The 27972-nt window shown below is 41.9% G+C and overlaps 2 protein-coding genes, 1 non-coding gene and 1 pseudogene across 7 annotated transcripts; all 4 read right to left on the bottom strand.

The window, feature by feature from the left end:
• Positions 1–519: 519 nt before the first annotated feature.
• LOC9266494 (uncharacterized) lies at positions 520–1720 on the bottom strand. Its single transcript, XR_010741890.1, has 2 exons — positions 1324–1720; positions 520–1235 (listed from the first exon to the last, which is right to left on the bottom strand). It is a non-coding gene; the product is annotated as an uncharacterized protein (transcript).
• Positions 1721–3830: 2110 nt separating this feature from the next.
• On the bottom strand, positions 3831–7140 carry LOC112936022 (uncharacterized). Its single transcript, XM_026026363.2, has 6 exons — positions 6896–7140; positions 6760–6810; positions 6601–6652; positions 6412–6470; positions 5638–5683; positions 3831–4171 (listed from the first exon to the last, which is right to left on the bottom strand). Exons 1-6 carry the CDS (start codon positions 7025–7027, stop codon positions 4032–4034), a joined length of 480 nt encoding a protein of 159 aa, XP_025882148.1. The 5' UTR covers positions 7028–7140; the 3' UTR covers positions 3831–4031.
• Positions 7141–9681: 2541 nt separating this feature from the next.
• Positions 9682–17130, bottom strand: LOC4340435 (uncharacterized). 5 transcript variants are annotated; one of them, XM_026026358.2, is made up of 11 exons: positions 16766–17130; positions 16089–16132; positions 15323–15470; positions 15130–15238; positions 13664–14178; positions 12638–12956; positions 11967–12231; positions 11671–11787; positions 11479–11577; positions 10507–10965; positions 9682–10260 (listed from the first exon to the last, which is right to left on the bottom strand). In XM_026026358.2, the coding sequence occupies exons 1-11, from the start codon at positions 16950–16952 to the stop codon at positions 9925–9927; spliced, it is 2598 nt and encodes an 865-aa protein (XP_025882143.1). In that variant the 5' UTR covers positions 16953–17130; the 3' UTR covers positions 9682–9924. The 5 variants fall into 5 exon arrangements, with proteins under 5 accessions (XP_025882143.1, XP_025882144.1, XP_025882145.1 ...); XM_026026359.2 differs by having other exon boundaries at positions 11683–11787; XM_026026360.2 differs by having other exon boundaries at positions 15344–15470.
• A 463-nt stretch (positions 17131–17593) lies between these two features.
• Positions 17594–20325, bottom strand: LOC4340434 (omega-amidase, chloroplastic-like; annotated as a pseudogene).
• Positions 20326–27972: the final 7647 nt, after the last annotated feature.

The following is a 27972-nucleotide window of genomic DNA, read 5'->3' as shown; positions in this document are numbered from 1 at the left end:
GGCATGCTAGTGGGGGTAAGCTCGATGAGGTCGGGGGCTAGTGGCACGAGCGGTAAGAGATGGTAAGAGGTGGAGGCGAGGCGACTGGGTTGAGTGAGAGTAGCCAACGAGGTCTGGCTAGTAGAGGTGGTGCGGTGCGTCCTCAGTAGAATTGGGCATCCCCGGCTGAGTCGACAAGTGGCGGTCTAGGATGAGCTAGGCTGGTAAGGGAGAGGTTCGTGACCGAGTGCCTCAGCGGTTAGAGGTGTACTCCCTCCGTCCCATAAAAACCCTCCGTCCCATAAAAAACCTACCTAGTACCGGATATGACGCATTCTACTACTATAAATCTAGATATACATATATCTAAATTCATTTGTACTATAATTTGTCATATCTCGTTCTTGGGGGACGGAGGGAGCAGGCAGTTGGCTTGAGCAGGAGCAGCCATCGAGGTCTGCCTAGTCATGGCAACGCACGTAGGTGGCCCATGGGAGGCCTAACCGACGGAGGAGTGTCCAGTGGTGAACCCAAAACGAATAGGAAAAAGTACCCCGAAGGTCCCTCAACTTATCATCGAGTTACAAAATCATCCTCTAACCGTAAAACCGGATACAACGCATCCCCCAACTTACAAAACCAGTGCAAACCAAGTCCCTTAGCGGTTTTGACCCGATTTTATCTGACGTGGCGGCTGAGTCATCGTGGGACCCACGTGGGCCCCACATGTCAGGATGCCACATCAGCAGACCGGCCTCTCCCCTTCTTCCCCTTTCCTCCTCTCTCTCTCTCACTCCTCTCTGGACTCTGTGCAGGGCCGGCCGGTGGTGGGGAGGAGGTCGCCGGCGCAAGGAGGTCCGACGGCCGGCCGGCGACGCGGTGATGGAGGGACGGGAGAAAGGGAGGGCGGCGACAGGGCGAGGCGGTGTCCGCGGCGGAGAGGCAGCGGCGGCTACGACACGGGGCGAGGAAGTCCGACGGTCAGCCGGCGACGCGGCGGTGGCGCGCTCGTAGTAGTCGTGCTCGGCGCCCATGAGCCCGCCCCACCGCTCCAAGTCCCTGACGGCGAAGCCGCTGCCGTCCGCCGCCGTGAGCTCCACGCCGATCGCCGCGTCCGTGCCGGCCTTCCAGATCCACCCGGTCCCCATGTAGTACAGCATGTACACGCACTTGTTCTTGTCGTTGTCCCCGCCGTCAACCAGCTGTCCACGGCGCGGCAGCGCCGCCACGCCGCCCGGCGATCTCGATCCGGCGGCCTACACGCGCGTATGCAATTAACATGATCAGATCAACTCACAGGTCACAGCAGAGCAGAGAGACGATCAGAAAAGAAAATGCATGTACCAAGACCACCACGGAAACGAGCGAGGCGAAGTGCAAGAATCTGTCAGCAGCCATTGTCAAAGGCTTGAAGAACTCTCTCTATTCCAGAGCAGATCACAAGCAGGTGACAATCATGTAATGCACAAGGAGAGAGAGTATGGGAAGTAAAGTCAAACAAACGAGTACTACATGATGAGCATTTTTAGATGGATTTAGGACTTCACGAGTTGTCTAAAAAACTGATAAATCAGGTACGTTCGCCTCCTCCAGCTCCGCGTATGTGAACCTCGCCGGCAACCCGGGGATGAGGACCTCGTCGCCGTCGCCGTCGTCTTCTTCGTGTTGCTGGTCCTCGCTCACATACGACGCCTGCTGCGACGACAGCATCGGCAACTTGAACCAGCTGCGGTTGCCGCCTAGCTGCGGCCATGGCGCCGCCGCTCGCCCGCCGACGCCGTGTCGCCGCCGCCGCATCGCCGGCCGGCCGTCGGACCTCCTCGCCCCGCGTCGCAGCCGAAGCCGCCTCACCCTACCGCCGCCCTCCCCTTTCACCTGTGTCTCCGCCGCCGCCTCTCCGCCGCCGCATCCGCGGACACCGCCTCGCCCTGCCGCCGCCCTCCCTTTCTCCCGTGCCTCCATTGCCGCGTCGCCGGCCGGCCGTCGGACGAGTCCAGAGAGGATTGAGAGAGAGAGAGAGAGAGAGGAGGAAAGGAGAGGAAGGGGAGAGGCCGGTCTGCTGATGTGGCATCCTGACATGTGGGGCCCACGTGGATCCCACGATGACTCAGCCACCACATCAGACAAAACCGCTAAGAGACCTGGTTTGCACTGGTTTTGTAAGTTGGAGGATGCGTTGTATCCGGTTTTGCGGTTGGAGGACGATTTTGTAACTCGATGATAAGTTGAGGGACCTTCGGTGTACTTTTTCCAAACGAATAATATAGTAGTTAATATGGGCTAAAACAACTTAAGATTGAAATTCTTTCCGGGGTCACCGACCCCGGGAAGTATAGTGTAGGAACGCCCTGGGAGTGTCTGTGGCAACTTCGTGTTGGTGGTGGTGGGACGATGGTGGGTGACTTGGTGGAAAGGGGACTACGGCGACAGGGAAATAAAAGACTCCAAGCAAAAAGCTAGCCCGACTTGTGGTTTTCTGCTATTTATGCCTCAGGATGTCTGTTCATCTACGACACTTTTGGAAGGAGAAAATCCTCGGTATGCACCTGAAAATCCTCTCAATCCCTTATGTGCCCCTTAACTTTGCGTCATCTCCTACTTACCCCTGAGTTTTCATTCTGATCTCCTCAATGCCCATTCCGTTAGTTGACCATGAGTTGACCGTTTTGAGATTGACTATATTACCCCTCTCTTATACATGTGTTAGTTTAGTGATAAAAACACAATTATTTGATGAAAAATTTTAAAAATAAATCTAAAATTTTTGTATGAATTTTTAATTGACTTTTATGAAATTCGTACACCATTTACATCAAAATTTGAACACAATAAATAAATAATTTTGGTTCATAATTTCTAGCTACAACTCTTATATAGATTTCATAAAAAAAGTAAATTTGTTCAACAATTTATTTCTTTTTTGAATTTTAAAACAAATAATTATGTCTCATTTGATTTTGTCATGAATTACAATTTTTCACATTGTGAATTATGAAGTAGGTAGCATGTAAGTATGGAAAATGCACGATATGATCATTTTAGAAAAATCCAACGGTCAACTCTCGGTCAAATAACATAATAGAGATAGAGATCAAAATGAAAACTCAAGGGATGTAGGAGATAGGGCAAAATTAAGGGGTACAGAAGAGATATCGAAACTTTTCAGGTATGTAGGGGATTTTCTCCTTTTGTAAGTCATGAGGACGACAGACCTGTGCGAGGGATGAGGGGATCTTTCTTCTCTCACCCTCTCCCTCTGCACTTCTAGGCTATGGTGATGACAGGGAGCCCACCTTCTCTGCGATTAATTATCTAGGTGGGTCGGAGATGCTCCCACCTTCTCTGCGATCAATTCAAGGGGGTTCGGAGTAGGGACGCAAGCGGGGCGGGCAAGCGGAGTAGGTTTTTTAGCCTGCTTATCTTACTTATAGTTCATTTTTTCTTCTATATGGGAAATGAACTAGCAAGCGAATTTTTATGCGGGCAGCGGGACTACCCACTTGCATCCCTAGTTCGGAGATGGTAGTGCTTCTGTGGTTCTTGTTCTCATGGCAACAAGTGGTCACACATAGCATGACAGGCTTAGTGCTAGGTCCCTCTTTCAACATGGCGTGAAGTTGTACTTGATACGTGGTATAGGTAGTTTCTATTCTTTTCTCTAGCTATAGCCTCAGGCTATAATCTTTTTTTTTTTCACCTCGCACTATCTGATGCTGTTTGACGTTCTTTTCATCACCGCATGATGCTTAGCAACCGGATCCACAGCCCCCATCGTAAATCTGTCGTAGAACGTTTTGCATTCTTGACCAGTAATTTGGGACATTTTTCCACAGATAAAAGTAATGGCGACAGAAAAAAAAAGTAGAAGAGAAGCACTTTTAATTTAGGATGTTAAGGACATGCAGCTTCATCCTATGATAAATATAGGTTTGTGTGTGCAAAACATGCCGAAGCTATCAGACTAGTGCAACAGAAAAAACGGGAGGAATAACTTATGTACCACGTATATAGAGCGTAAACAAGTATGTAGCATAATATTGAGTGAGAAAAACTCATCTGGAATTCCCATTAGTGTCTGACAAATGGGACCTTTCGATCTGGCGGGTAATCTGCGAAACTGCATAGTGAGAGGCACTTGATGCGGCATAATAAGATGTTACAGTGAGCTGAGCAAACGTTGGAAGCGCATATGCTGCAATAAATAACAGATCATTAGACATTATATAGGCACTAGTGATAATTCCACGTACATTGTGTGCTGCATGAATACTTGTGCTGGTGTAAAAATCTGCATGAGCTCAGAACACCTTAAGTTTGATAAATCTATGCAAAAGAAAAGATGGAAGACATATTTTTCATCATATAGTCTAGCAAACTTAGATGACACAAAATTATAGCTCATCTGAAGATGCAGACAGAAAGAACTAGAATGGCTACAGGAATATTTTCCATTGTCCATTTAGTAGCAATAATGCACAGAAAATTACTATCAAATATGGTAAAAGGTAAATATCTGCACAGGATTATATCACACTTAACCTCTCCCTACCCTCTCACATGAGCAATGCCCATCCTTATGTATGTTAACCAGCTACTGTGCCCCAATTACAATGGCAGAGAGCTGACACACCCCGGGCCCAAACATAAATAGCTCTGGAAAAAAATAACTAGATTTATATTACATTGAACCTGTAGCTTCTCTCTTCCCTTTGCTGCAAATACCAAATGTCCAAAGTCCAAACCTAATCAATGTTAGCTAATGTGCTGTGTAGCAGATAACCTGACATTCTGGCTACATTTCTAGAAGAGTAAATTGATTGTGGAAAATTTTGGAGGATCTATGCTTTTGGATTCAAACAGCTTTGCCAGCCCAGAATTAATTCTTAACTCTAACCCAGCAAAGTTAGCATGATCCCATATTTGTGGCTTAGATCTGGTTCGCCTAAAATGCTTTTAGGTAGATAGAACTGGATGGTTAAGGGTTTTTGAGAGAAGAGGAAATAGTATTTGCCATTATGGATAACTTCGCTATGCTATTAATTGTTACATTGATAGAAAATGTAGAAGTTAGTAAGCTTCATCTATTGCTTTGATAGGGATTAAAGTGAGCGATAACTGACGCATGATCCTACCCTGGTCGAAAAACTCCTTTCTATTGCAGTATAATATGTAATTTTGCAACGTTGTCAATCCTGACACGTCCTCTAATAGTGAGTCATAACTTCACTACTAGATCTGCGAAAGGATGAATGTCCAGAATGTTCACTGGGTTAGATCTAAAAGACCCTCATAACAAGGTCTTCAGTGTTGGAATATTTGTTGTTCCACAACCATATATCAAAGGTCAAACAAAGGGAGAGATCCATTATTTCAAGTGTTCCTCCTTTTTATAGAACTATTCTACTATTCTTACAGCTAGTTAGGTTTCGTAAAGAAAATAAACCAGCGCGTGAACAAAAGGGAAGGAAAGGGACTTTTCCCGCTTCAGGCTTCAGTTATAGATATGTAAATCAGGATTCTCAGTGTAAAGTGTAAACATCATAAGCTAGCAAAAAAAAGTGATAAAATCATAAAAATAACAAGTACTCACAAATTAACAAGATTTACTACTTCTATCAGACACATCATTTTTAGTGACTAGTTACCGCAAGGACTTACCCCCAAATAAAGCGCTGGTACCAGAGAACAAGAGCAATGGAGGCACCTGGACAAACAAAAGTACATATCTCATCAGTTGAACAACAAAGCAGCAATGTTTAGTTGTAAAGTACACAGATTGCAAGTAGTAGACCAGATTTGCATAAGTATTTTATAACACATTTGAGCTTATCTGAAATTTCAGTTTCATCTTCATAATGCCCAAGTTCTAGAAACCCTTTGACCAAATGCACTCCTTCAACATTTTTTTTGTCCATTGAACAAATATCTAGCTATTACGTTTGAATAACATAGTTTTTCAAGAACCATTTTGAATTCAAACAAATGCCCCATACCATATTCTTAAATCACACACACAAGCATTGTAAACTGAATCAGACTAAATTGAAGGATATAGTGACTCTTGTACAAGAAGGTAAACACTGAGTATGTTTCTCCATTAACTTATCATCCTATAGCATGTTTCACACTTCAAAAAAAAAAAAAAAACTACAATAGAAAAGAAACACTTATATGGTTTATTTCTAAAAACAAATTGGGGTAAACTGTCACCACAGTCCATTCTAAATACCTGATTGTATTATGACAGTTAACCTTATAGACTACATCTACCTGCATTGAACTTGAACATATGTTCAACCATGTTGGAGGATCTACAGCTAGCATAAGCTTTTCACATAGCGTAGCGGAAGCTAACACTAGCGATCAAACAGCCCAAAGTGGATTAATATAAGTACGTGCGTACTCGAACATGAGCTTAGATTCAAGCCATACCCCAACAAGAAGTTGCAGCCACTTGGGCCCCTTCACATGCTTCTGGACGAACGGAATCCCTGTTCCAAATCCACCAGCAAACAATTCATCACTCAGAGAATCTAACTACCATCTAAACAGCCGCATAAACCTAGATTGAGGGTTTGAAAACCCCAAATCAAACGCAGGGAACTCTTTTAAGATCGCAACCTGTATTGAACCCGTGCACCGCACTGAGCATCGCGCCGGCGCCCGAACCAGCCTACAGCGACACCAATGACCACACACACAAAGTTAGCTGCTACAAATTTCGCCATCTCGCGAAGGTAACTGAGAAAAATCTAAGCACTGGGACGAGATGGGGGTTACCACGGCGGTGGCGTCGTGGAGCACGGAGGTGATGGCCCAGTCGCCCTCTCCCTGCGCGGCCATCAAACAAAGACAAACAAGGTCAAGGGGCCGGGAACGGCGACCTGAGAGGAGGGAGGAGAGGAGAGAAGCGTACGGAGGAGTTGGGGGTGAGGAGCGAGAGGCAGCGAGGGCAGCGGGCGGAGCCGAGGCCGGGGTTCATGGTGGGGTCGCGGTGGAGGTGCGCGCCGCTACGCAGCTTCTCCTCGTACACCTCCCGGGTCCCCATGGCGGGCGGCGGCGGCGGCGGCGGATGCGTCTCCCGAGCGGTGGCGCCGGCGGCGGCGGTGCGAAGGCCGAGCGGTGGGAGGAGAGTCGTGTCGTGCGACGCTTTCCCGGCTCGACTCGGCCAGGCAGGGAATTGAACCGGTTTGATCTCGCGATGGTCAGACCCGGCACGACGACTCTATCCCAAAAATATAAATATTTTTAGTTATAAATTTGAATTTATAGTTGTTTTATAGCCAAACGTTATTATACTATTACTATTTTGGAACGGAGAAACTAATCTTTATTCAAGGGTCCCGATCGAGCGTTACCTTTTTTTTTTCTTTTACAATGTTTTGGTATTCGATGCCCAGCTCTGTATCAAAATTTATATAAAAATACTACAGAAGTACGATGAAATCATGATGATGCCAGTATGCTACCTAAGTATCAGATTTAATACCTATAGTATATGATGTCTACCGGAGATAGCAGATCCGATACTTACAGTAGCATATTAATGTCAGCTTGATACCTACCATATCTAGGGGTATCATATCTAGCATCGGAGATACCAAATTCGATACCTATGATAGCATGTTGACATCAGCGTGATACCTATGTCAGTTCTAGGGGTATCATATCTGATACCAGAGGTAGCAGATCCAGTACCATACTGTACCTAGATACCACATCTGGTACCTACAGGGTATCATGTCTTGTATTAGAGGTACCAGATCCGACATATATAGTACCATCAACATGGTATCCAATGGTACCAGATTTGTACCCTACGATATTGTGATGGTGTCAGCACATTAACTATTGCGTTGCAACGGTATACTAGTCTATAGTCCTCCTCAAATTTATAAGCACTGATAATCTAAGTGGTTAAGCTTCAACTTATCTGAGTTGGGTTAATATGATTATTTAAAGCAACTTTCATATAGAATTTTTTTTTTCTAAAACACGCACTGTTTAGCAGTTTGGGAGATAAAGTTGGAAAGATGAGATAAGAACATAGCCTTAGTGAAGCACATATTAGCACACGATTAATTAAGGATTAGTTTAAAAACTTAAAAAAATGATTAATATGATTATTTAAAACAACTTTCCTATAGAAGTTTCTTTTTTTTTTGAAAAAAACACACCGTTTGATAGCTTAAAAGATAAAGCTGGAAACACTTAGATAAGAACACGGTCTTAGTGGTGAAACTTACCTGTATAGGTTCAAGTTCTGGACCTGACAATGAAACGTCAGCTAAATTGTAGTCTTAGGGTGTGTCTGAGGAGAAAGGGATTGAGGAGATTGGGAAGATACGCAAAATGAGGTGAGCCATTAGCGTATGATTAGTTGAGTATTAACTATTTTAAATTTTAAAAATAGATTAATATGATTTTTTAAAACAACTTTCTTATGGATTTTTTTTTTTGCAAAAAAGAACCGTTTAGTAGTTTGGAAAACGTGCACGCGGAAAACGAGATGTTTTCTCTCAATCTCCCAGATCACCCGAGAACGAGTGCGATTAAGAAGAGATGTGAATTATTCTAGAAAAAAGATTGAACGATAAAAATTCAGTACATTTTGAAACGTAGGAAGTAGTATATTGTTCTAGTTTGAACCGTGCTGGTCAATGACAAGAATATAAAAACGACGGTTAGATTCATTCATAATTGATGTAAGATTTATCGATTTAACTAGCAGCCGAGGAAATTGCACTAACCCTATACCATCCCACTTGTTAAACAAAAACAGATCAGAAATAGTTTCATCCGAGACAACTTTCTGGGCGCAACAGAAATTTGGATTGCGATACTTGTGGCAGCAAAATTTCACCGATTGAGGGAAGCAATGCCCTTACCCTTAGTTACAAAAAAAAAAAAAAAAACAATAGCGTCGAATGATAACTCATAAAGTCTGTGTTTAGTTCACCCCCTACTACCCCAACTTCCAACTTTCCATCACATCACATCTAAAACTTTTCTACATAGAGTATAAAATTTCAACTTTTTTTCCAAACTTCCCACTTTTTTCAGGAACTAAACACAGCCAAAGTATGCCAAAGTATAGTATAGTAGCATTTATTTCATACTAGTATGTGCATAGGGACAACAGTATCTGTGGCTACCCAGAAAGGCTTCTCCCCAGCCTGGCTACCCAGAAAGGCTTCTCCGCAGCAATAGCAATGAGCAATTCTTTAATGTTCATAATTTCATATCAAAGTTAACACCAGCAGGGCCAATATCTGTTCATAATTTCATATCAAAGTTAACACCAGCAGGGCCAATATCAAAGCAATTCTTTAATGCTCATAATTTCATATCAAAGTAAACTACACCAGCAGGGCCAATATCAAAGTTGCTGAACCATTTCTAACATACAGTAAAAAGAATCATCAAGATAAATTTGAATCCCAAGCAGAATAAAAGTAACTTCATTTGTTCACTAGGAATAGTGATTACATCTCTTCAGCTGAGCTAAGTATCAAAACAAATTGCTGCTTGATTAGTCAAAATTGACAAAAAAATAATAATGATAATGATACAGTTGAACAAGTTTGAAAACATGATGATTGCTTCAATTGAAACCACCAAATATGAGTAACCTGTTTACTCGAGGTGTGCTGCAAACTTTCAAACGCGATCAACGTGCAAATAGATCAGGAAACGAAAGAATAAAACGGCATTCAACTTCTGTGCTCTTGAAAGAACTAAGCCAATGTTTAGCTCACAATCTACATCAAACCAGTTCAGATGGGATACTGAATTCACCTTGGGGGAAAGCTAACAAAACCCTGTTATACCTTAAATAGATCAGAAAGAGCTGCACTAAAAACAAATGTGCTTCCTGTTAAAAGTAGCCTCTTTTGTTACATAAAGGCTCTTGTGACCCCCTAATTACAGATAATTAATAAACCTTTAAAAGCCAGGTCTCCAATGACCAAGCTGGGGTTGCTGATAAGCCCCTACCTGAGGGGCTGGTGTAGCCACACCAACTCCACCGTTGGGACCAATTGCCGATTGGACTTGTTGATGCACCATGGGATGTGGACTTACAATTGACGAAGGCTGCTGTGCATGGTACAAGCCTGGGAATTGCGCATGGGAGGATTGAGCTGTAGCATTGAATGATGCATTCCCAGGATTCGGCACAAAAGCACCAGATGTTGCTTGACCTGATAAATTGAAATATGGGGGACACTGCAAAGTCGGCATCTCTCTAGGTGTCTGAATCCAGATATCAGATGTCTCCACCTGTAAAAAGCATCCCAATTAGTGAATAGAGTAATGCGTACAGGAAATACCATCAAGGCACGCTAGCATAAAATAGAACTACTATTGAACTGTAAGGAAGAGGTAGAACAGAATTCATAAGTTATTGCTGTTCTAATTAGACTACCACAGTGGCCTAAGTAAATAGAGTAGGTTGTGGTATTTTAAACAGAAGTGCATAGTTCAATTTGAAACAAAGCAGGATCTTCAGTCATCTATAAATTGTACCTGTGGGGATGGTGCATAAAGGTTGTTATCCTTGTATTTGATCCTATTGACATCATCGACACCAACAGCCCCTCCAATAACACCAACACCAGGAGAGCTAAATGTAAAACCAGCTGGATGAGTATAATTTCCATAACCAGAAGGGCTACCAGCTGGAACAGGTTTATATTGTGAAACTCCATACTTCATGCCACCTGCTGCTAAATGTGAACCTCCTCCTGGCATCTGAAGATAATTGTTTCCATTTGATGGATAGGGGATATTTGTTGGAAAGTTTGGCATAGCCATGGGTGGGACATAAACTGGAGAATAGATATGATGACGGTATGGCATGAAATTTGGATAATGTTGCATATGAACAGGAGGGTAGAGCTGTGCTGCTTGTTGTGGCTGGGACATATGTTGCAGTTGTTGAGAGATTGCAACAGGGCTGCTGCTCACGATCTGTGAACTAATGGCCTGCAAAAGAAGAATAAATGGATGAGATCAGGTGTCACAATAACATTGAGACAAATAGTACTTGCCCTCAAGACATTGTGTTAAATAAAGTGTTGCCAGGGATTTGATCTCAGTCAACAAAACATTATTATTTTTTAAATAAAAGAACAAAGGTAAGCTCAAGGCTCATGACCTTGTTGGTTAACCTGACATACACCAATTTTAAGGGGGGACATAAGTTATGCTTTGGTTAGGTCCAACCATATCCAGCTGAAATATTAAATGTTGAGCATGGTAACTAGCCTTCTGGCCAAACTAAAACAGTCCAATCAGGCCAGTTTATAAATCAATGCAGGTTAAACCAATGAAATATGACCAAACTTGATTCATTTGCAGCCCTACGCAACATGATACCGAGTAAAGAAATAGAAGCCTGGAAGGATAAATAACAGATGGGTGGGCAAAAGGTAATGAGAAAGAAAGCACAGAAGAAAGTAAGCATTGGGTTGGTTGCAAGATGATAAGTAGTGCCACCTCAGATGTGGAAGGGAGTACTTGTGAATGTACATTAGATTCTGGTATTCTGAACACTTGCACGGCATTATCTGCTTCAGGATTTTCCGAAGGGTACCCCTGCTTACAGATAGGGAAACAGATGGTGAGGAAGCTATAGCATTCCATCAAGAGAATATGCATTCAATGACAACCAAGTACAACTGAACTCACCGGTAAATTTACCTGAGAAGGGGATGCCATTACTTGTGGATGTACATTAGGTTCCACTAGTCTGTATAACTGTGCCTCATTACTTGGATGCATATTAGGGTCTTCATGACCATATGTCTGAAAAAAGTAATAGTTTTACTCATACAAAGATCTGAGAATGTCAGAAAAAGAACAGCCTACAAAATAAATACTAATCTAAAAATAAATGCCAACAGAAGTAATTCTTCAAAAATCTTAATCAGCAAACTAAAAAGTAGAGGTGTTCCCGTATAGCTAACAATTCTTCATTGACTTACTGAAAACGCAGTCAGATTTGAGGCACTCTGCATATTTTGGCCATCAACAGGTGCAAGTGGAGTATCACTCTGAACCAACCCAAGACCATCATCGTTCTCAACCTCTTCGCCATTCATTTCTACGCTATCCTCAGATGGTGGCAAGGATATCTCGGCTGTCAATGTGGAAAGATTGAGTTGTGAAGATCTTGCTTCCACATCTACCTCATCATGTCCAGCACGCAATGAGTCATCTTCAACAACAAGTTGAACTGGTTCTTGTACACTACATGTAACAAAGAAAATAAGACAATGCCATATTTGCAGGAATGCTGAAAGCTCTGATATGAAAATCCACACCACATTTAGGTATGGCATGCTAAATTAGAGCCTTTCTTTAGCAACTAACAAGCAGTATTGCATTAAGTTACTGTAGGTTTCAAAATACTCACTATTTCACCATGATTACATTTCCAAAAGACAATATCAAGAAAATAAGATGTTATAACTCATAAGTAGGTAGAAAAGTAAATGGAGCATACAGAACATTTTTTTAGCTATAGAATGCATATGTCAATTCTATGCAGTAATGAAGCAATTTCAATGGACAAATTTGCTTGTACTTATTTTTAAGTAGTTGTATATATTGCTAGATAATCTGTATTCACGCTATTGGCATAGGATCACCCAACTGTTCTTGTTCTTCAGATTCCGATGGACTTTCTGAGCTTGATACTTGGTCTGCACCAGATCCAGGGGAAAAACTGCCAAACCTTAATCCTGTCTGCTCATACTCTGGTACACGGAGATGTTCTGGGATAATAACATGCTCCACCTCATGTATGCAAGCTTGAGAGGTTTTTTCACACAAAGCATTCTCATCCAACACATTAGAATTTTCAGTGTTGCTAGCTGAAGTTGTTATTACATCTGTTCCATTGTTATTATCAGTATCAATGTTGGAAGACTTCTTTGTTGATTTTGGCTTCCACTCCTTTGCCGGCTGTGTGACTGCAGAGGAGAGAGAGAACATGTATAACAATGTGAATTTCACTGATGTGGCCCAAACACCCCATGTCAGACCTCATAATTGATGTTATCAGAGAATATAAAACATGAAAAGTAAGCTACACATGAACTACTTAGCCATCCAAACGGAATTTCTGATAAAAATGTGTAAAAAGGTGATTGGAACAAGCGACAGGTAGACAAGGAAGACAGTCAATTGAAATATATATGAATATCCTTCAGTGATTCAGAACAAATGCACATCACTTACTTCATTCTCGATTCATGCCAAAATTTCTTATTGGCATAAAGAGAAATGCATACCCGTCCAGGCCGTCCTATTATTTTTCTATATGCACTTCATAAAGGAAATTTCATCGTTGAGCTACCATATTAAAGAATCACGTCAGAACAAAATGATGTCAGGTCTGTCTTTTCCTACATCATGATTTGAATTGCTCATCTTCTAAGTACTGACTACTAAGCAGCCAAAATTTAGTCCTAGCAACCAACAAACAACAAGAACGAGCAATCTATGGAGTGATATGGGAATATGTTAACTTTTCATCTTCAAATCTTGAGTGTCTCTATTGCAAGAAAACAAATATGGTCACTTTTGATACACTGTTGCTAACCAACTGAATAGCACAAATAACTTTGATGATTTGCTAACCAGAACTGAATGACACAAATAACTTTGAAAATGTTACCTTTCTGGTTGCTGGCAGGACCCTGCTGATATTTACTACTAGAGGCAACAAAAGATCTGCCACCAGATCTGCCACGATGTACTGAATCTAAAGCAGTTCTATGAACGGACTGCATGTTTTTAGACATAAAATGGCGTCCAGATGGTCCACCTGGGACAAAGTTTCCCCGCTGATTATTTACGTGAGAACCACCACTTTGTACATGCAAGTGAGAACTTGAGCGGCCAGATGGTTGCCTTTGCACATTAACTACTCCAACATGGCGTCGAACGGATCCAACAGCACCTTCAGCAGCTTTCAAATTTGGTCGGGTGTGAGCTGGATCAGAAGTAGGAGGGTGTTGCTCATCCTGGGAGTTCTTCAAATGTGGCTTCACATATTTCTGAGCAGTGCCCTGAGCCTGTCTCTTCACTTGATGCACGTCAGAGTTGTAGCTGTGCTTCGCACCTTGTGTTATCTGGCCTTCTGAAGTTGTAGCAGGAGGATGGTTCCGACCGGTTTGAACTACAGGCACACTACAGAACAACAATTCATTAAGCAAAATGTTAGTTTAGTATCAAGGCACACAAATGCAAGACAATTGGTCATCCATTCTTTTAGTTAGGTCAGCAAAGATTTACCAATTCCAGTAGAAGTATTTTAGTTCTGGCTGTAAAACAATTTTTGCTAACTAGTACATCCATTCTTTTGTGTGTGTATGTTTTTTTACTTGTCATAGACTCATATGGTCCTTGAGATGTGACTCTGGCAATACTTTTTATAACTTTACATCAAGATATTTATATATATACAATTTTCATATAACAAATCGAAATAGGTCCAGAAAATATTGGCAATCGAGTTTTGAAAAGGTTGAGACATGGATTTTAGGATGCAAGAAAAGAGAAGGCAGTAGTTACAGCATCCAAGAATAGCAAAAGTAAAGATCTTGAAAAAGGCACCGCAGAACCAATGAAGCAGCAGTATATAATCTTCCAAGCAAGAAAAGAAAACAGCATATCAGGTTAGACATGGAAATGGTAAAAGTAAAAAGGTTTAATGTTGCTTGATACTCCCTCCGTTTCGTAATGTAAGTCATTCTAGCATTGTCCACATTCATATAGATTTTAATGAATCTAGATTCATATATATGTCTAGATTCATTAACATCTATATGAGTGTGGGCAATGCTAGAATGACTTACATTATGAAACGGAGGAAGTATATAGGTGTTACCCAAACCAACATTGTCTAACCACAAGGTACTTTATTTACTTCAATGTTGCCATTTTTTAAATAAAAAATATTACTACTCTGCAATTATACATCAACTACAAACATTACAATGAACAAATAAATATACAGATGATATGACTCACATATGATTTGACCCAGATATAGATTAGGTCTCAAAACTAGCCAACATAGGGTACCAAACGTAGTATGGGCAAAAGAGAAAAAATAACCAGACAATACGACAATCATACCTCCTATCAGACACTTTTACATTTGGTGAACCTTTGTGTCCTAGCTCTGGTCTGTTTTCAACCACACCATGCCTGCTGTCTCTCACAACCCGAAATTCCCGATTAGGACCTACATTAAGCCATGTCAAACAATTAGAAATGTAACCACTTTTTTTTCTCAATATTGCCCAACTTATGGCGATATTATACAAACCATGAGATTCAGCTGTGTTACCAGATGCCTGACCATGGCTGTAAGCTCTTCTTTGGTCATTCTCAACCCTTTGTGTGCGTGGCTTCGTCCACTGTGAGTTGTGCTCAGCTTGTGCAGAAGCATCAGGAACAGTTTTCTGTCCAGCACTCTAAAACAGCAACAGATATGCATGATCAAAAAGGGTGATCCATAGCAATGTGTGACTTTAAGCAATGGATTAAACATCACATTCGGAGCAAAATCTCACATGTGGGCATAAAGAAATTCAACACAACCAAACTGTAACATGAAGAGCCTCAAAAACTAATAAGATTGTAATTAGATGGAAGATGTAGACTTTGAATCCATCTCAGTTTCAAATTACACACTGTAAAATTATGGCAAACCTAACATTAACAATTGAATTCACATATTCAGGCGTACTACATCTTGGTATGTAAATGGAGGTTTGATCATATACCATCCCTTTAGAAATTGAGGATTTACTCTCCTGTGCCAATGACGTATGGATTCATCTAAGGTAATTGCATGTGGGTCGGGAGGGTAATTCCTCAATTTCAATCTTAAAAACAGTGGGTATATGATCAAATTTTACATTGTAGTTTGCTGTCACAACAATGATTGTCCTACGACTATAAGAAAGGTATACGAAGCATAACTATTTGTGTAGTTGGCTATGAGTTAATGGGCTACTGCCAAAAGAAAATAGTAAAAAGACATTTCTCAATCCTCATTAACATGAGTCCAAAACTGCAAAAATGTATACCTCTCTTTTCTTGTCCCTTTTTCTTTTCACTTCATGAAATGGATCTGCAAATGTAAACCATGAAAGGAATTAGACTATGAAGATAAATACCTAATACAGAAATAATATCATCATCTATAATAATAAGGAAACTTCACAAATATTAAATAAGCTGAATGCGACATGCCTGTAGGCTGCAATATCCCCACTGACTAAGTTTTGGGGATAAGAACATCAAGTGGTTGTACTAGCAATTCAGTTCTTTTGGTAAAACCACTAAAGTATCAGTACCACCACGCCCATCTACTCAAAATGACATAACACCCTTGTATCAGATAAATCCGTGTGATTGACCGCTTGATTAATCAAAACCATTAGTAAACCCAGGGTTCTAAGCACTAATCTATCACACTAAAAGGCCCAAACCAACCCACCTATATGTGAGCAGATAAAAGCCCTAGAAATATAAAACCAAATATCCCAAATCAACCGCAAAATCAACAACTACGCCAGGTGCCCCAGATCGTACAAAACCCTAGCACGCTAGCCCCCCAATCCCAATTCCGCGAGCCACGCAAAGACCCGCGCCGTGACATCGACCCAATGCAGGGAGAAATCACACGACCAAAACCCTAGGTCGGCCTCACGAGATCGAAGCACGCCCAGATCAGGAGGTGGGCGGGGGTAAGGCGGATGACCTTGGTTGAGGAGCTTCTGCGTGGTCTCGTTGGGGTCCATGTTGCACTCGCGGAGGGCGGCGTAGATGTCGGCGTCGGAGTGGCCGCCGACGACCTCCTTGATAGACTGGATGGTGGACTGGATCGCCGTCTGCCCGCGCCCCGCCGCCGCCCCCTTCTCGGTGCCAGCCCTGCCCCCGCCAGCCATCGCCGCCGCCGCCGCGAGATCGCCCGAACGCTACGCCGGAGGAGCGCGTGGTGGTGGTGGTGGTGGTGGTGATCGCCGCCGAAATCGCATCAAACGACGCGCGGCGCCCGAGGCGAGCTAGGGCGTGGGTTTTGGTCGGGAGGGGGAGGAGTGGGTGAGTGGTTGGGGGCCTCGGCTCGCTCGGCTTGGCTTGGCTGGGTGCGCCGTTCAAAGGGGGACTCGCGACTCGCGACGCGAGAAGGGGGAAAATATTATTATTATTGTTGGTTTATTTATTTATTTATATTTATTTAAAGGAAAAAGGGTGGAAATTGCGGGGTGTTGGGTTTGCACGAGGCGGTGGTGGAGCACGGGTTTTACGGCGGAGCGGCGAGCGGTAAATGCGCGGAGGGTGTTAAATTACGAAAAGACGTTTATACCCCCCAGGTAGGGATGGTTTGGTGTCGGGGTCAAGAGGGGCTGAAGCGTCATTTAGTTGTGTATATAGGGGTAATTGCTCTGGGCCGGGCTGGTGTACTGGGCTTTGCGCCCTTGGTGACTGAGCCGGTGTACGGGTCCATTACAGCTGTTTTTTTTTCTTATTATATTTTTCAGCCCTTTTGTTCTTTTTCTTATTCCGAATTCTTCGTTCTATAAATCCATACAGAAACAAAATCATTTTTTTGAAAGATTATGCGCATGTCATCATGACAGTACAATCTTGTTACATAATCTTTCAAAAAATTACAACGTCAAAAGAAATCTTTCAGAAAAAGCTTCAAAACAGCAGCATGCACTGACGGGTCCCAAACAGCTAAGCTGGTCGTCATTTCCACGGTTGTAAAGCCATTTTCACCTCATTGCAGTTGTGCATTTGGTCAAGCGGCGCATGTCTTGTGGCCTGCAGATTCTCTCCTGACATCAACCAATGGGTGGAGTACAGGTCCTCTCTCCTCTGCATTTCCAAAGGGAGGTTATCCCTGCACATTTTTTATACATTTTCCCTCATCAGTCAGACAAAAAAGGCACAAAAGAAAACAAAAATGCTAAAAGGTATTTCACCTTATTGTTTGGATCATAGAATGGTCGATTTCACCTACGACAGTTGCTTCCTCGTGCCCTGCTGTTGCAATGACTTCCCCAAACTGCAGAGTTGTAAATGCAGAGTAATTTTTAGCTTCTAATCCTGGTGGAACCCAAATTAGCATGTGGAAGAAGAATAGCTTTTGATGCAATGGTGTGTTGTTACTGGTCCAATAAGACTTGAATGGCCCCAGATCATGTAGTCCGATTCTGCATTAGGGTCTCTAGCTGGCGAGCAGGTCACCACAAACAACTGAAACCAAGAAAATTTTCTGAAGGATGAGAAAATCACAAAACTCATAAAAGAGTGTAATGATGAACTCATTCGTTGATGTGGATTACCTGATTGTCAACAGCCCTGCAGGAGAGAGAGAAACAAGGAGGAATTAGACAGTTAATTATTTGAATTAATGTAAGTACTCGTCTCAATCTGAAGATCTGAACCTGATCCCAAAATGTACAGATAAAAGGTGATAGAACTGCAGAATTGCTGAAAAATCGAGAGTTGATGTAACCTGGACTTCTGCATAAGGTCCCATAGAAGCTGCCCGGTGCTCATGTTAAACGCAGAAGGATAGCATATCAAGTGTGCACCTGTTTTTTCAGAAGCCATGAGATGTGACTTCTGAATTCTAATTGAAATCAATGCAGCAGTTGTTTAATAAAGGGTCTTCTTGGATTTCAGGGATTTTGATCCAAGTATCTCTTGTCCCTAGTGATTGAAGCTTACCTCTTGATCGATACAGCATTGCCAATTCTGGAAATCGGATGTCATGACATATTCCAATGCCAATCCGTCCAACATCTGCATCACATCGACCGATATGGTTACCAAACAATCAGAGTGCGAACAAATTGTGTACCACAGAAACTTCTTCAGATAACTTTACTACTAGCAGAGTTGAAGTGTATGATCTTAGAGAACATGGTAGTACTAATTTGTTATCACACAGTTGCAGACATGCTATACATCCCCTTTTCATTCTTCAGCTTTAAGTTTCCAGTAAAAATGGTGAGCTCAGGACGTACCAGTGTCAACTATGGTAGGCTCTTGACCAGCAGTGAATGTGTCAGATTCTCTGAAAGTGATGTCTCCTGGGATATCAATCTCGAACAAATGCAGCTGAAATTGTCCATCAACCAGGAGTTACCTCAGTATTACACTGATTAGCACTTGACACAAATTAACTACTCTCTCCATATTTTGACTTTTTTCCCTAAGTCAAGTTTCTTCAGTTTATACCAAAATTATAAAAGACGTAGCAATATTTTTAACACAAAAATAAATAAAGTATCAAAATATATTTAAAGTTAGATTTAAGGAAACTAATATAATGTTGTAGATGGTTAAACTTAAGGAAGCTTAACTTAAAAAAAAGGTTTAGAACGTCTTGTAATATGATAGTAAAACAGAGGGAGTACATTCTTTCAAGATGCTTACTTTCCTGTGCTTGGCTTTTATCTGTCCATCCGGCCCGATCACGCAGCAAGTGTTGAACAGCCGCCCGGATGATCTCTCCGGGATCGACCCGCCCACGATGGTGATCCTCCTCCGGGCGGCGACCTCCGACAGCATCGAGACCGACGGCGACGCGCCGCCGTCGATGTCCTCGCCGTGGCTCGGCAGCGTCTCCATCGAGTACGGGCAGTTCCATATCTCCTGAAACAAGACGCCTCCATCAGAGGGTGCCCCTCCTGCAACCTTTCTACTCGTCATGAAGGCAATGTTTTTTCTCTAATTATTCTTATGAACGAACGCAACATGACATTGTAAGTGGTCTTGTTACCACGATCCACTGAGATCCAGCCCGTGTTGCACGGACTATCAGACATAATCAGTACTTCCATACGCATTCCGCTCATCAGCTACTGGTAGTAGTGACAGGCTGACAGGCGAGGAGAAGGGAGGACAATGAGAGAGACTTGCCGGGAGGACGACGAGCGTGGCGCCGGCGGCGGCGGCGGCGTCGAGGCGGGCGCGCGCGCGGGCGATGTTCTCCTCCTTGCGCGGCGACACCGGCAGCTGCAGCAGCGCGACCTTGTACTGCAAAACGCCAGCACAGAATGAGCACACGCTAGCTTAGCTCGCTCTGCCTAACCATAATTGGCAGCACCACCAAGAACAAGAAGTCCGAGAACTTGTCGGATTGCAGGCGATGGCGATGAGTGCGTGCGTCACAAGAGTACCTTGGTGGCGTTGGGTTGGGGAGGAGGGATTGAGACAGCGGCCATTATTGGAGATGTGGAAGGAGACCGGGTGGGATCTCGAATTCTCGATCAGTGATATGAAGGGGGAAGAAAGGAAGGCTGCGGGCTGTTGACCTGCTGCTGCATGCCTTTACATCTTGATCAGTGATCTGAAGGAGAAGGCTACATCAGATAATGTCAAGAATATTGTTGCTTTTGCTAAAGATGATGTGGATTTAGGAGTAGATTCCATGTCATTTGCCCATTAACTTGTGTTTATAATTGGTGCTGTTTGATTTGATCTTAATGGAGAATAAAAGACTATGTTTGGTACGGCGATTGGATCGTGATAATCTCGTTTGGTGCAGTGCAACGGCTTGATTTTTAGACACTTTTTACCATTTGTCAAACGGCAATATTGTTTCATTCCGACTAGTGATATGCCCGTATACTGTAACGGGACCAAGTCCGGTTCAGATCCCACACCAAAAATTTATAAGTTTGAACACCCGCAAAAATATTAAATATAGACTAAAAAAATAACTAATTGCACAGATTGAGACTATTTTGCAAGACGAATCTTTTAAGCCTAACCGCTCTATGATTTGACAATGTGGTGTTATAGTAAACATGTGCTAAAGATGGATTAATTAGGCTTAATAAATTCGTCTTGCGGTTTAATGATAGATATTGTAATTAGTTTTTTATTAGTGCCCAAACACCTCATGGGACACCCTATATAATACCCGATATGACACGCCAAAATTTTACACCTCTAGATCTAAACACCCCCTAAGAGCGAGTACAATAGCAGGCTACAAGTCAATTGTAAGCATACGTGGAGGAGAGAAGAGAAGAGAGAGAAGGAAAGCAGGCTACATATTTGTAGCCAGCTGCAGCACATACTCCAATACATTGTGTGTATGAGAGGTGAGACTATATATTAGGGCCCCTTTGAATTACAGAATGAAAAAGCGGAGGAATAGGAAAAACATAGGATTCTGACAGGAATGCAAGTGTAAAATAGAGGATTACAAAACACAGAAAAAACATAGGAATGACTGTTTGATTGGGCCGCAGGAAATAAACAGGAATTCGAGAAGAGATAAAGACTTAAAGGATTCTTTCAACGAGGTTCTACCTCATGTTAAATTTCCTCCAAAACTTACATGGGAAAAGACAATCCATATGAATTTCATAGGAATCTATAGGATCCATTCCTTTTATTCAAAGGGCTATATAGGAAAAAAAATCCTATAGGAATGAAATCCTCTAAAATTTCTATGAATTTCTTTTGAATCAAAGGGGCCCTTAGTGGTGTAGTATATACTTATAGGTAAACATTGTAAGAATGATTTATTAGATTGACTATAGACAATTTAGAACCAGTAGTTCACTATACGGTGAAACTTGCTCTAAGGAAAAAAAGTATCAATGGTTTTACGGTCTGAGTGCTTTATGGATCAATGGTCGTCCCATGGCATTTTTTGGTTTTCTAATGGGACGAGGTAGTACCAAATAATAATATATGGCATACTCTTGTGTTTGACATGCCATGTTCTTAACCGGCAAGCACGGAAAACGGAACGATTCATTAGCACATGATTAATTAAGTATTAGCTAATTTTTTTCAAAAATAGATTACTTTGATTTTTTTAAGTAACTTTTGTATAGAATTTTTTTTCAAAGCACTAGCAGTTTAAAAAGTGTGCGCGTAAAAAATGAGGAAGATGGGATGGGAAAAAGGTACTCCTAGAGCATCCCAGCAGATCTTCTATCCCACCCTCCATATGAGAAATGGCGTATGGAAGCAAAAAAAAAAGAGAGGCTCCAGCAAACACTCCAAAACATCCTCCAAAAATAGACATCCGCCAAATGGCGTTTCTCTCTCCTCACGCCATCCAGTTCTCCCGCCCCCATCTGGATCGATCCCACCTTCGCCGGCCGCCGTCGCACGTCCCTGTCCTCCCTCTTCACTTGGTATGGCGGTGGGGTGGCGTGCAACATCACAGCCGACGTAGCAGGAGGCGGCCGGTGGCCAAGGCGGCGGCTGTGGGCAACGACGGCACAACGAGTGAGACAGGCGGCGACTGGATCGACAGCCAAGGGCGGCGGGGATGGCGGCCGTGGGCTGGCGCGGCGGCGCTTGGCGTCTGGGAGGCGGCGGGATCTGACCGCCACATCTGCCCATCGCATCCGCCTCCGCCTGCCTCCGCCGACCGCCGCATCCGCCTCCGCCTGCCTCCCGCCTCCGCTGACCGCCCGCGCCCGCCCACCTGCTTCCGCCCGCGCCCGCGCCTGCCCGCTCCCCTACGCCCGCGCCCGCGCCTGCCCGCCCCCCTCCGCCCGCGCCTACGCCCACCCGCCCCCCGCCTTCACCCGTCGGCCGCCCCCTGCCTGGTAGAAGAGAGAGAAGAGAGAAGAGGAGAAGTAGAAGAGAGAAGAAGTGTTGAGAAAGGAGAGGTAGAAGAGAGAAATTAATTTAAAATAGATAGCAGTTGAAAGATAATTGTAAAATATAGGATGAAGATGTAATATATATGATCTGCTGAAGTAAAGAGAAATATGGAGTGAGAATCTTTTTGAAGGATCATCCAAATAGCAATATGGAGGATGAAATTTAGACCATCTGCTGAGATGCTCTTACACTAGCGGATTCTAGCAGCCTAGCGGCCGTGTACAGTCAAACAGCATATCGGCGTGGGCACGCACCTGCGTGTGCTGCTCAAGTACGATACGACGCCCCCCCTGCAAAGATCCCAGTATCCCACAGGCGGACAGGCATACAGTCGCACACAGCACGCGATCACGCACGCAGCGGCCAGCTAGCGGCAGCCGCAACGACCCATCGGCTCGCCAACAAGCCAACGCCGCACGCGGCACGCGGCCGCACATGATTCCACGAGGTGGCATGCCACACGCAGCGCGCCGTGGCCGGCGCCGCCGAAACGCTTTCCGCGGCCGTCGTCTCGCTCTCGCCCCGTCAGCTTAGCTTCGAAATGAGTATTCTACACGAGCCGCCAAGATTTTTGCTGGGCAAACAGGGGTCATCAGCCCAGTAAAAATATAGGAGTACTACCACTCCCTCTTATACTAATCCTTCTCACCAATCCACGATAAGCTCGCCAGGCCTTCAATTTGTACTACCTCGTATGGATCTTTGCTGCCAAATTTGCGTCGTCTCCTCATACATTTCCGTTTATTATATTTCCTTCATTTCACAATATAAGTAATTCTAGTATTTTCCATATTCAATAAATATGAAAAATACTATAATGACTTACATTGTGAAACGGAGGGAGTATAATGCAAAACTAGTTCATAAGCAATAGATATTTCATTCAGCCACCTAACAACACAGTAGAGCTAGTCCATAGTAAGAAATTAGTAGTAAAAGTCACCATATGTATATGGGCTACCTATATAGAATAAAATATGTTATTTCTCTTTACTTCATCTCTCCTCTTAATACTACTTACTATTTGTATACATTGTGAAGATTGTAATAGTTAAAACCCACATATGTAGATCCCATCTATATAAACTAATTTGGCTATATACATTTGTGTTGCCCTTTAACACAAGTTAGCAGCGTGGCCCAGTGATCAGATGGCAATAGCTTTAACCAAACTCCATAAAAGTGAAGAGTATAAGGTGGGCCCATGTAAAGAAAATATAGATGTGAGCCTATGTGGCCAAACAATGTAAATATTTTTTTATTTGCTTCTTATTAGCAATGACTTGGTAGCAGTTGTTATCAGCTTTCATAATATATATGATCCGGTTTGAAAGGTGCATTTAATGTCTATTACCTGTTTTTATTTCACATCGTGGATGCTCTAACTTATTTGGCGTTCTCGATAAAATTTTAAGGTAGATTAATTTCACATCTTAAAAGCTTTAATTCCCATGTGATAGAAAATAACTGAACATGCCCTCAAGTGCCAAGTGCCCTTGGTGATTTATCCTCAATAATGCAGTGCAGGTTTATTACTGATCTGAGATCACCTATGCGGCTATACCTGCGCCAGTAAACACGTGGATATGAACCCCCAAAAGGGCCAACATTATCTGTCGCCGGGATACACGTCAGATGGAAAGATTGATTGATTAACCTGCTCCCAATCTCTCATGATGTACAAAAGGGGTGTGTTTAGTTCACGTTAAAATTAGAAGTTTGATTGAAATTGGAACGATGTGATAGAAAAGTTGAAAGTTTATGTGTGTGGAAAAGTTTTGATGTGATGAAAAAATTGAAAACTTGAAGAAAAAGTTTGGAGCTAACAAGGCCGAGATGGACAAGTTATCTTCAGTGTCTGAAGAATTTTCATTCAGTGTGCTTGTGTGCTGACGAACACTATTCATAGTGGATTAGCTTTTGCCGTGTTAGCTATCGACGACTCACTTTCGGCCTTCCGGAGCCAAGAATCGCCGGGCAAATGGGAATACACATGATCAACTTACCTGTAGCACCTCTCGCCGTGCGGCGGTGCGGGTATCCATCAATTCCAGCCCCTTCTTGCTTTTTATAAAGCGTTAATATTCGCTAATTTTGGGACAAAACCTCACGTTGGAAAAAACAGCATAATAAACAAATGTAGTTTTCATATACATTTACAAAAGTTGTGTTAAAAGTTGTGCGTATCTGGAGAAGAAGAGATATTGAGAGGAGACATAGATTGTATTGTGTGGACAATGTGTAATAATGTACACGGTAATGTGTTTTTGACTATCATAGACCAAAAAGTTCAAAGAGTTGTTTGGTTTTCATTATAAGAGGGAGGGTGACTAATTTCAAATCTCAATAGGTGTGGAATTATAGCAGAAAAAAATTACATAAACATATCAGTAGGAAAATAAAATCACGCACTATCCTTTGTTTTGTTGTTTTTAAGTGTGGATTTATTCCTCTCCACATTTCTCTCAATTTCTTTGTAGGTAGGAGGGATTATCCAAATAAGATCTAGAAGAATTAATTTTATATCTTAAGAGGTATAAAATAAATCTTCTATAAATCCTCTTGAGGAGAAATTAATCGAATAAGTCATGAAAGAAGAGCTCGGAGATCAGCAAGAAATCATGTGATCTGACCTTGGTACATATTTATGCAGGACCATCTGCAAGCGATATGCTTAGTGTTGTTTATTTAAAGATAGCATTTATATTTTCATTATGGAGAATAGGGGTGTTAATCTAAGGGCATCAATGGTTAATGAAACAACAATGTTTAGCATGTGTTTGTATTAAAACTTCATTTAGCTGATATGAGTAACTTGTGGAAGATGAGAAATGCCTAGGAGTCTTCCGGCTAGCTCCACAAGGTGGTGGGCTAGACGACCTGGGTTCAAAGCCTCACCCCTCCTAATTATTTGATATTAGGTCCTTCCCTAATATTCTAGTTTTTTTAGTAACTTGTGGAAGATGCTTATATATATATATATATATATATATATATATATATATATATATATATATATATATATATATATATATATATATATATATAGTAAATTTGTTTGGTGCTCCATGGTGCCCGGGCACCATTGTTGAAATTGAGTATATACCCAATTCAAATTAGTATGAAACTTTTTCAATTACTTAGGTATTAACATTAACTACTTTACTAACTAGTTTAAAGCAAGTTTGAACTGAATTTGAACTTGTTTTTGTTAGATTTTGATTCTAGGTATATAGCATCCATACATATAATTTGTTAGGTATGTAATCATGGATTGTGAAATAAAGTTAAATTTGAGTTGTTTTGTTGATAAGTAAAGGTATAAATCAAATTATTATAACTAGGTATATACTCACAATTTGAAAATTTTGAAAAATTTGAGTGATTTTGTGCATTAGATACCATGGTGCCCGGGCACCATGGTGCCCCATATGAGTGTCCTATATATATATATATATATATATATATAGATGCTTCATGGCATTAATTGTCATGTTTTCTCTTCATAAGCATATCTACACAATTATTCGAATATGTGCTTAAAAATGAAGCACAAAAGGACAGGTATACTCACAATATACATGGTCAGAACAGATCATTCGTCGATGATATTCTTCACAAGTATGCTCTTTTTATATTACCATGTTTTCTCTTCATAGGTATGCTCTTTTTTGTCTTCATAGATAAGCATCTATATAAGCTATTCAACCATTCATCCATTATTCGATGAATTCTTGGGCCTGTTCTAAGAAAAGGAAGAATGGATTAATGGGACATTCTTTTTTAACTTCTAAACAATAAGATTTTTTCAAAAAAAACTTTATATATACCAATCTTTAAAGAACAATTTAAATTTATTTTAAATTCATTTGTGGGAGGAATGTTGAGCTATTAGGAGTTACATATGACACGAGCATTTTACATGTGTTTGTCTTCTACAGCTGCTTATTGGACGGGCTACTACTTACAAGAAGAAAAAAAGTGATGTAAAAAATAGGGTTTATCTTTCTTTTAGGGATTATTCTTGTATACTTTATTATTAGCAAAACAGAAACTAAACAAAAGATGCAACATAATTTAAGCTCTAAAATCACTGTACTCTAAAATTCATAAGCCAACGAGCAACAACCAAACATGTACTATACTCTTCTGAGGCATCAGCAAACAACAATGTATCATTATCAACTATTAAAGTATCAGCAATGTATCCTTAACAATTAGTAAGTAAGGCAAGACTTAGCAAAAGTAGATAATTGTTGTTCAAGATCTCACGATGTGTACGTAAGATGCAAGTTTCACAATTAATAATATAAGAATGTACCAACAATATGCATACTCAGAATGCAATAGCATAGATAGAGAAGAAGGAATTAACACATAGCCGAGAGAACCAAAGATTCTTTAGGCTCTGTTTGGATAATGGGTTAAGAGGGGTGGGATTGGAATTGGGATAGGGATATGAGTGGAGGGTTGAGATGAAACGAGATATGAAGAATGAACGGCTAGGATTAAATGCTACTTTTCTAGAAGGTGGGATAAGATTTCCCCATCCCATTATCTAAACATGGCCTTATTTCTTTTGCTAGCATGTTAATGCTATTGTTGGGTTTTTATTGTTTATTACTATCTTCATAATATTTATTACGGATATTAGGCCGTGTTCGACAGCTGAGTATTAAGAGAAGATTTCTCTCGTCCTCAATGCGCACGCTTTTAAATTACTAAACAGTACATTATTTTTTTAAAAAAATATATAGAAAAGTTTCTGTAAAGAATCATATTGATTGTTTTTAAAATTTTAAATAGTTAATACTCGATCAATTAATCGTATCACCTTCTTCTACGTATAGGGTGTGTTTAGTTCACGTCAAAATTGAAAGTTTGATTAAAATTGGAACAATGTGACGGAAAAGTTGGAAGTTTGTGTGTGTAGGAAAGTTTTAATGTGATGGAAAAATTAAAAGTTTGAAAAAAAAGTTAGGAAGTAAACCCGGTCATATTCTCGCTATTTACCTTTTCTTTTCTCTAAAACGCGGCCTTTAGAGCTGTATTTACTGCTACTACTACTTTGTGGATGCTGTGGATGCCCTGATGCAGCCGATAAAAATGGCCCGGCCAACCAGTCAACCAAAAACCGGTCCCGGTCGAAAGTGCGCCCCAGCTTTCGAGTTTCGTCTCGAACACCCTTTTCTTTAACCCCCCGGCTCGAACTTCCAAAACGGCCACGGCCACCGTCCCGTTCCCCCCCTCCTCACGCCTCGCCACCCCACGCCCATCACTCCCCCTCCGCCGCTGGCCGCCGCCGCCGCCGCC

Source organism: Oryza sativa, chromosome 6 (genome assembly GCF_034140825.1).
Source record: "Oryza sativa Japonica Group chromosome 6, ASM3414082v1".
In the NCBI taxonomy this organism is placed as follows: domain Eukaryota; kingdom Viridiplantae; phylum Streptophyta; class Magnoliopsida; order Poales; family Poaceae; genus Oryza; species Oryza sativa.
Note: the sequence above shows the minus strand (reverse complement) of the source record. Positions and strands in the feature narration are given on the sequence as shown.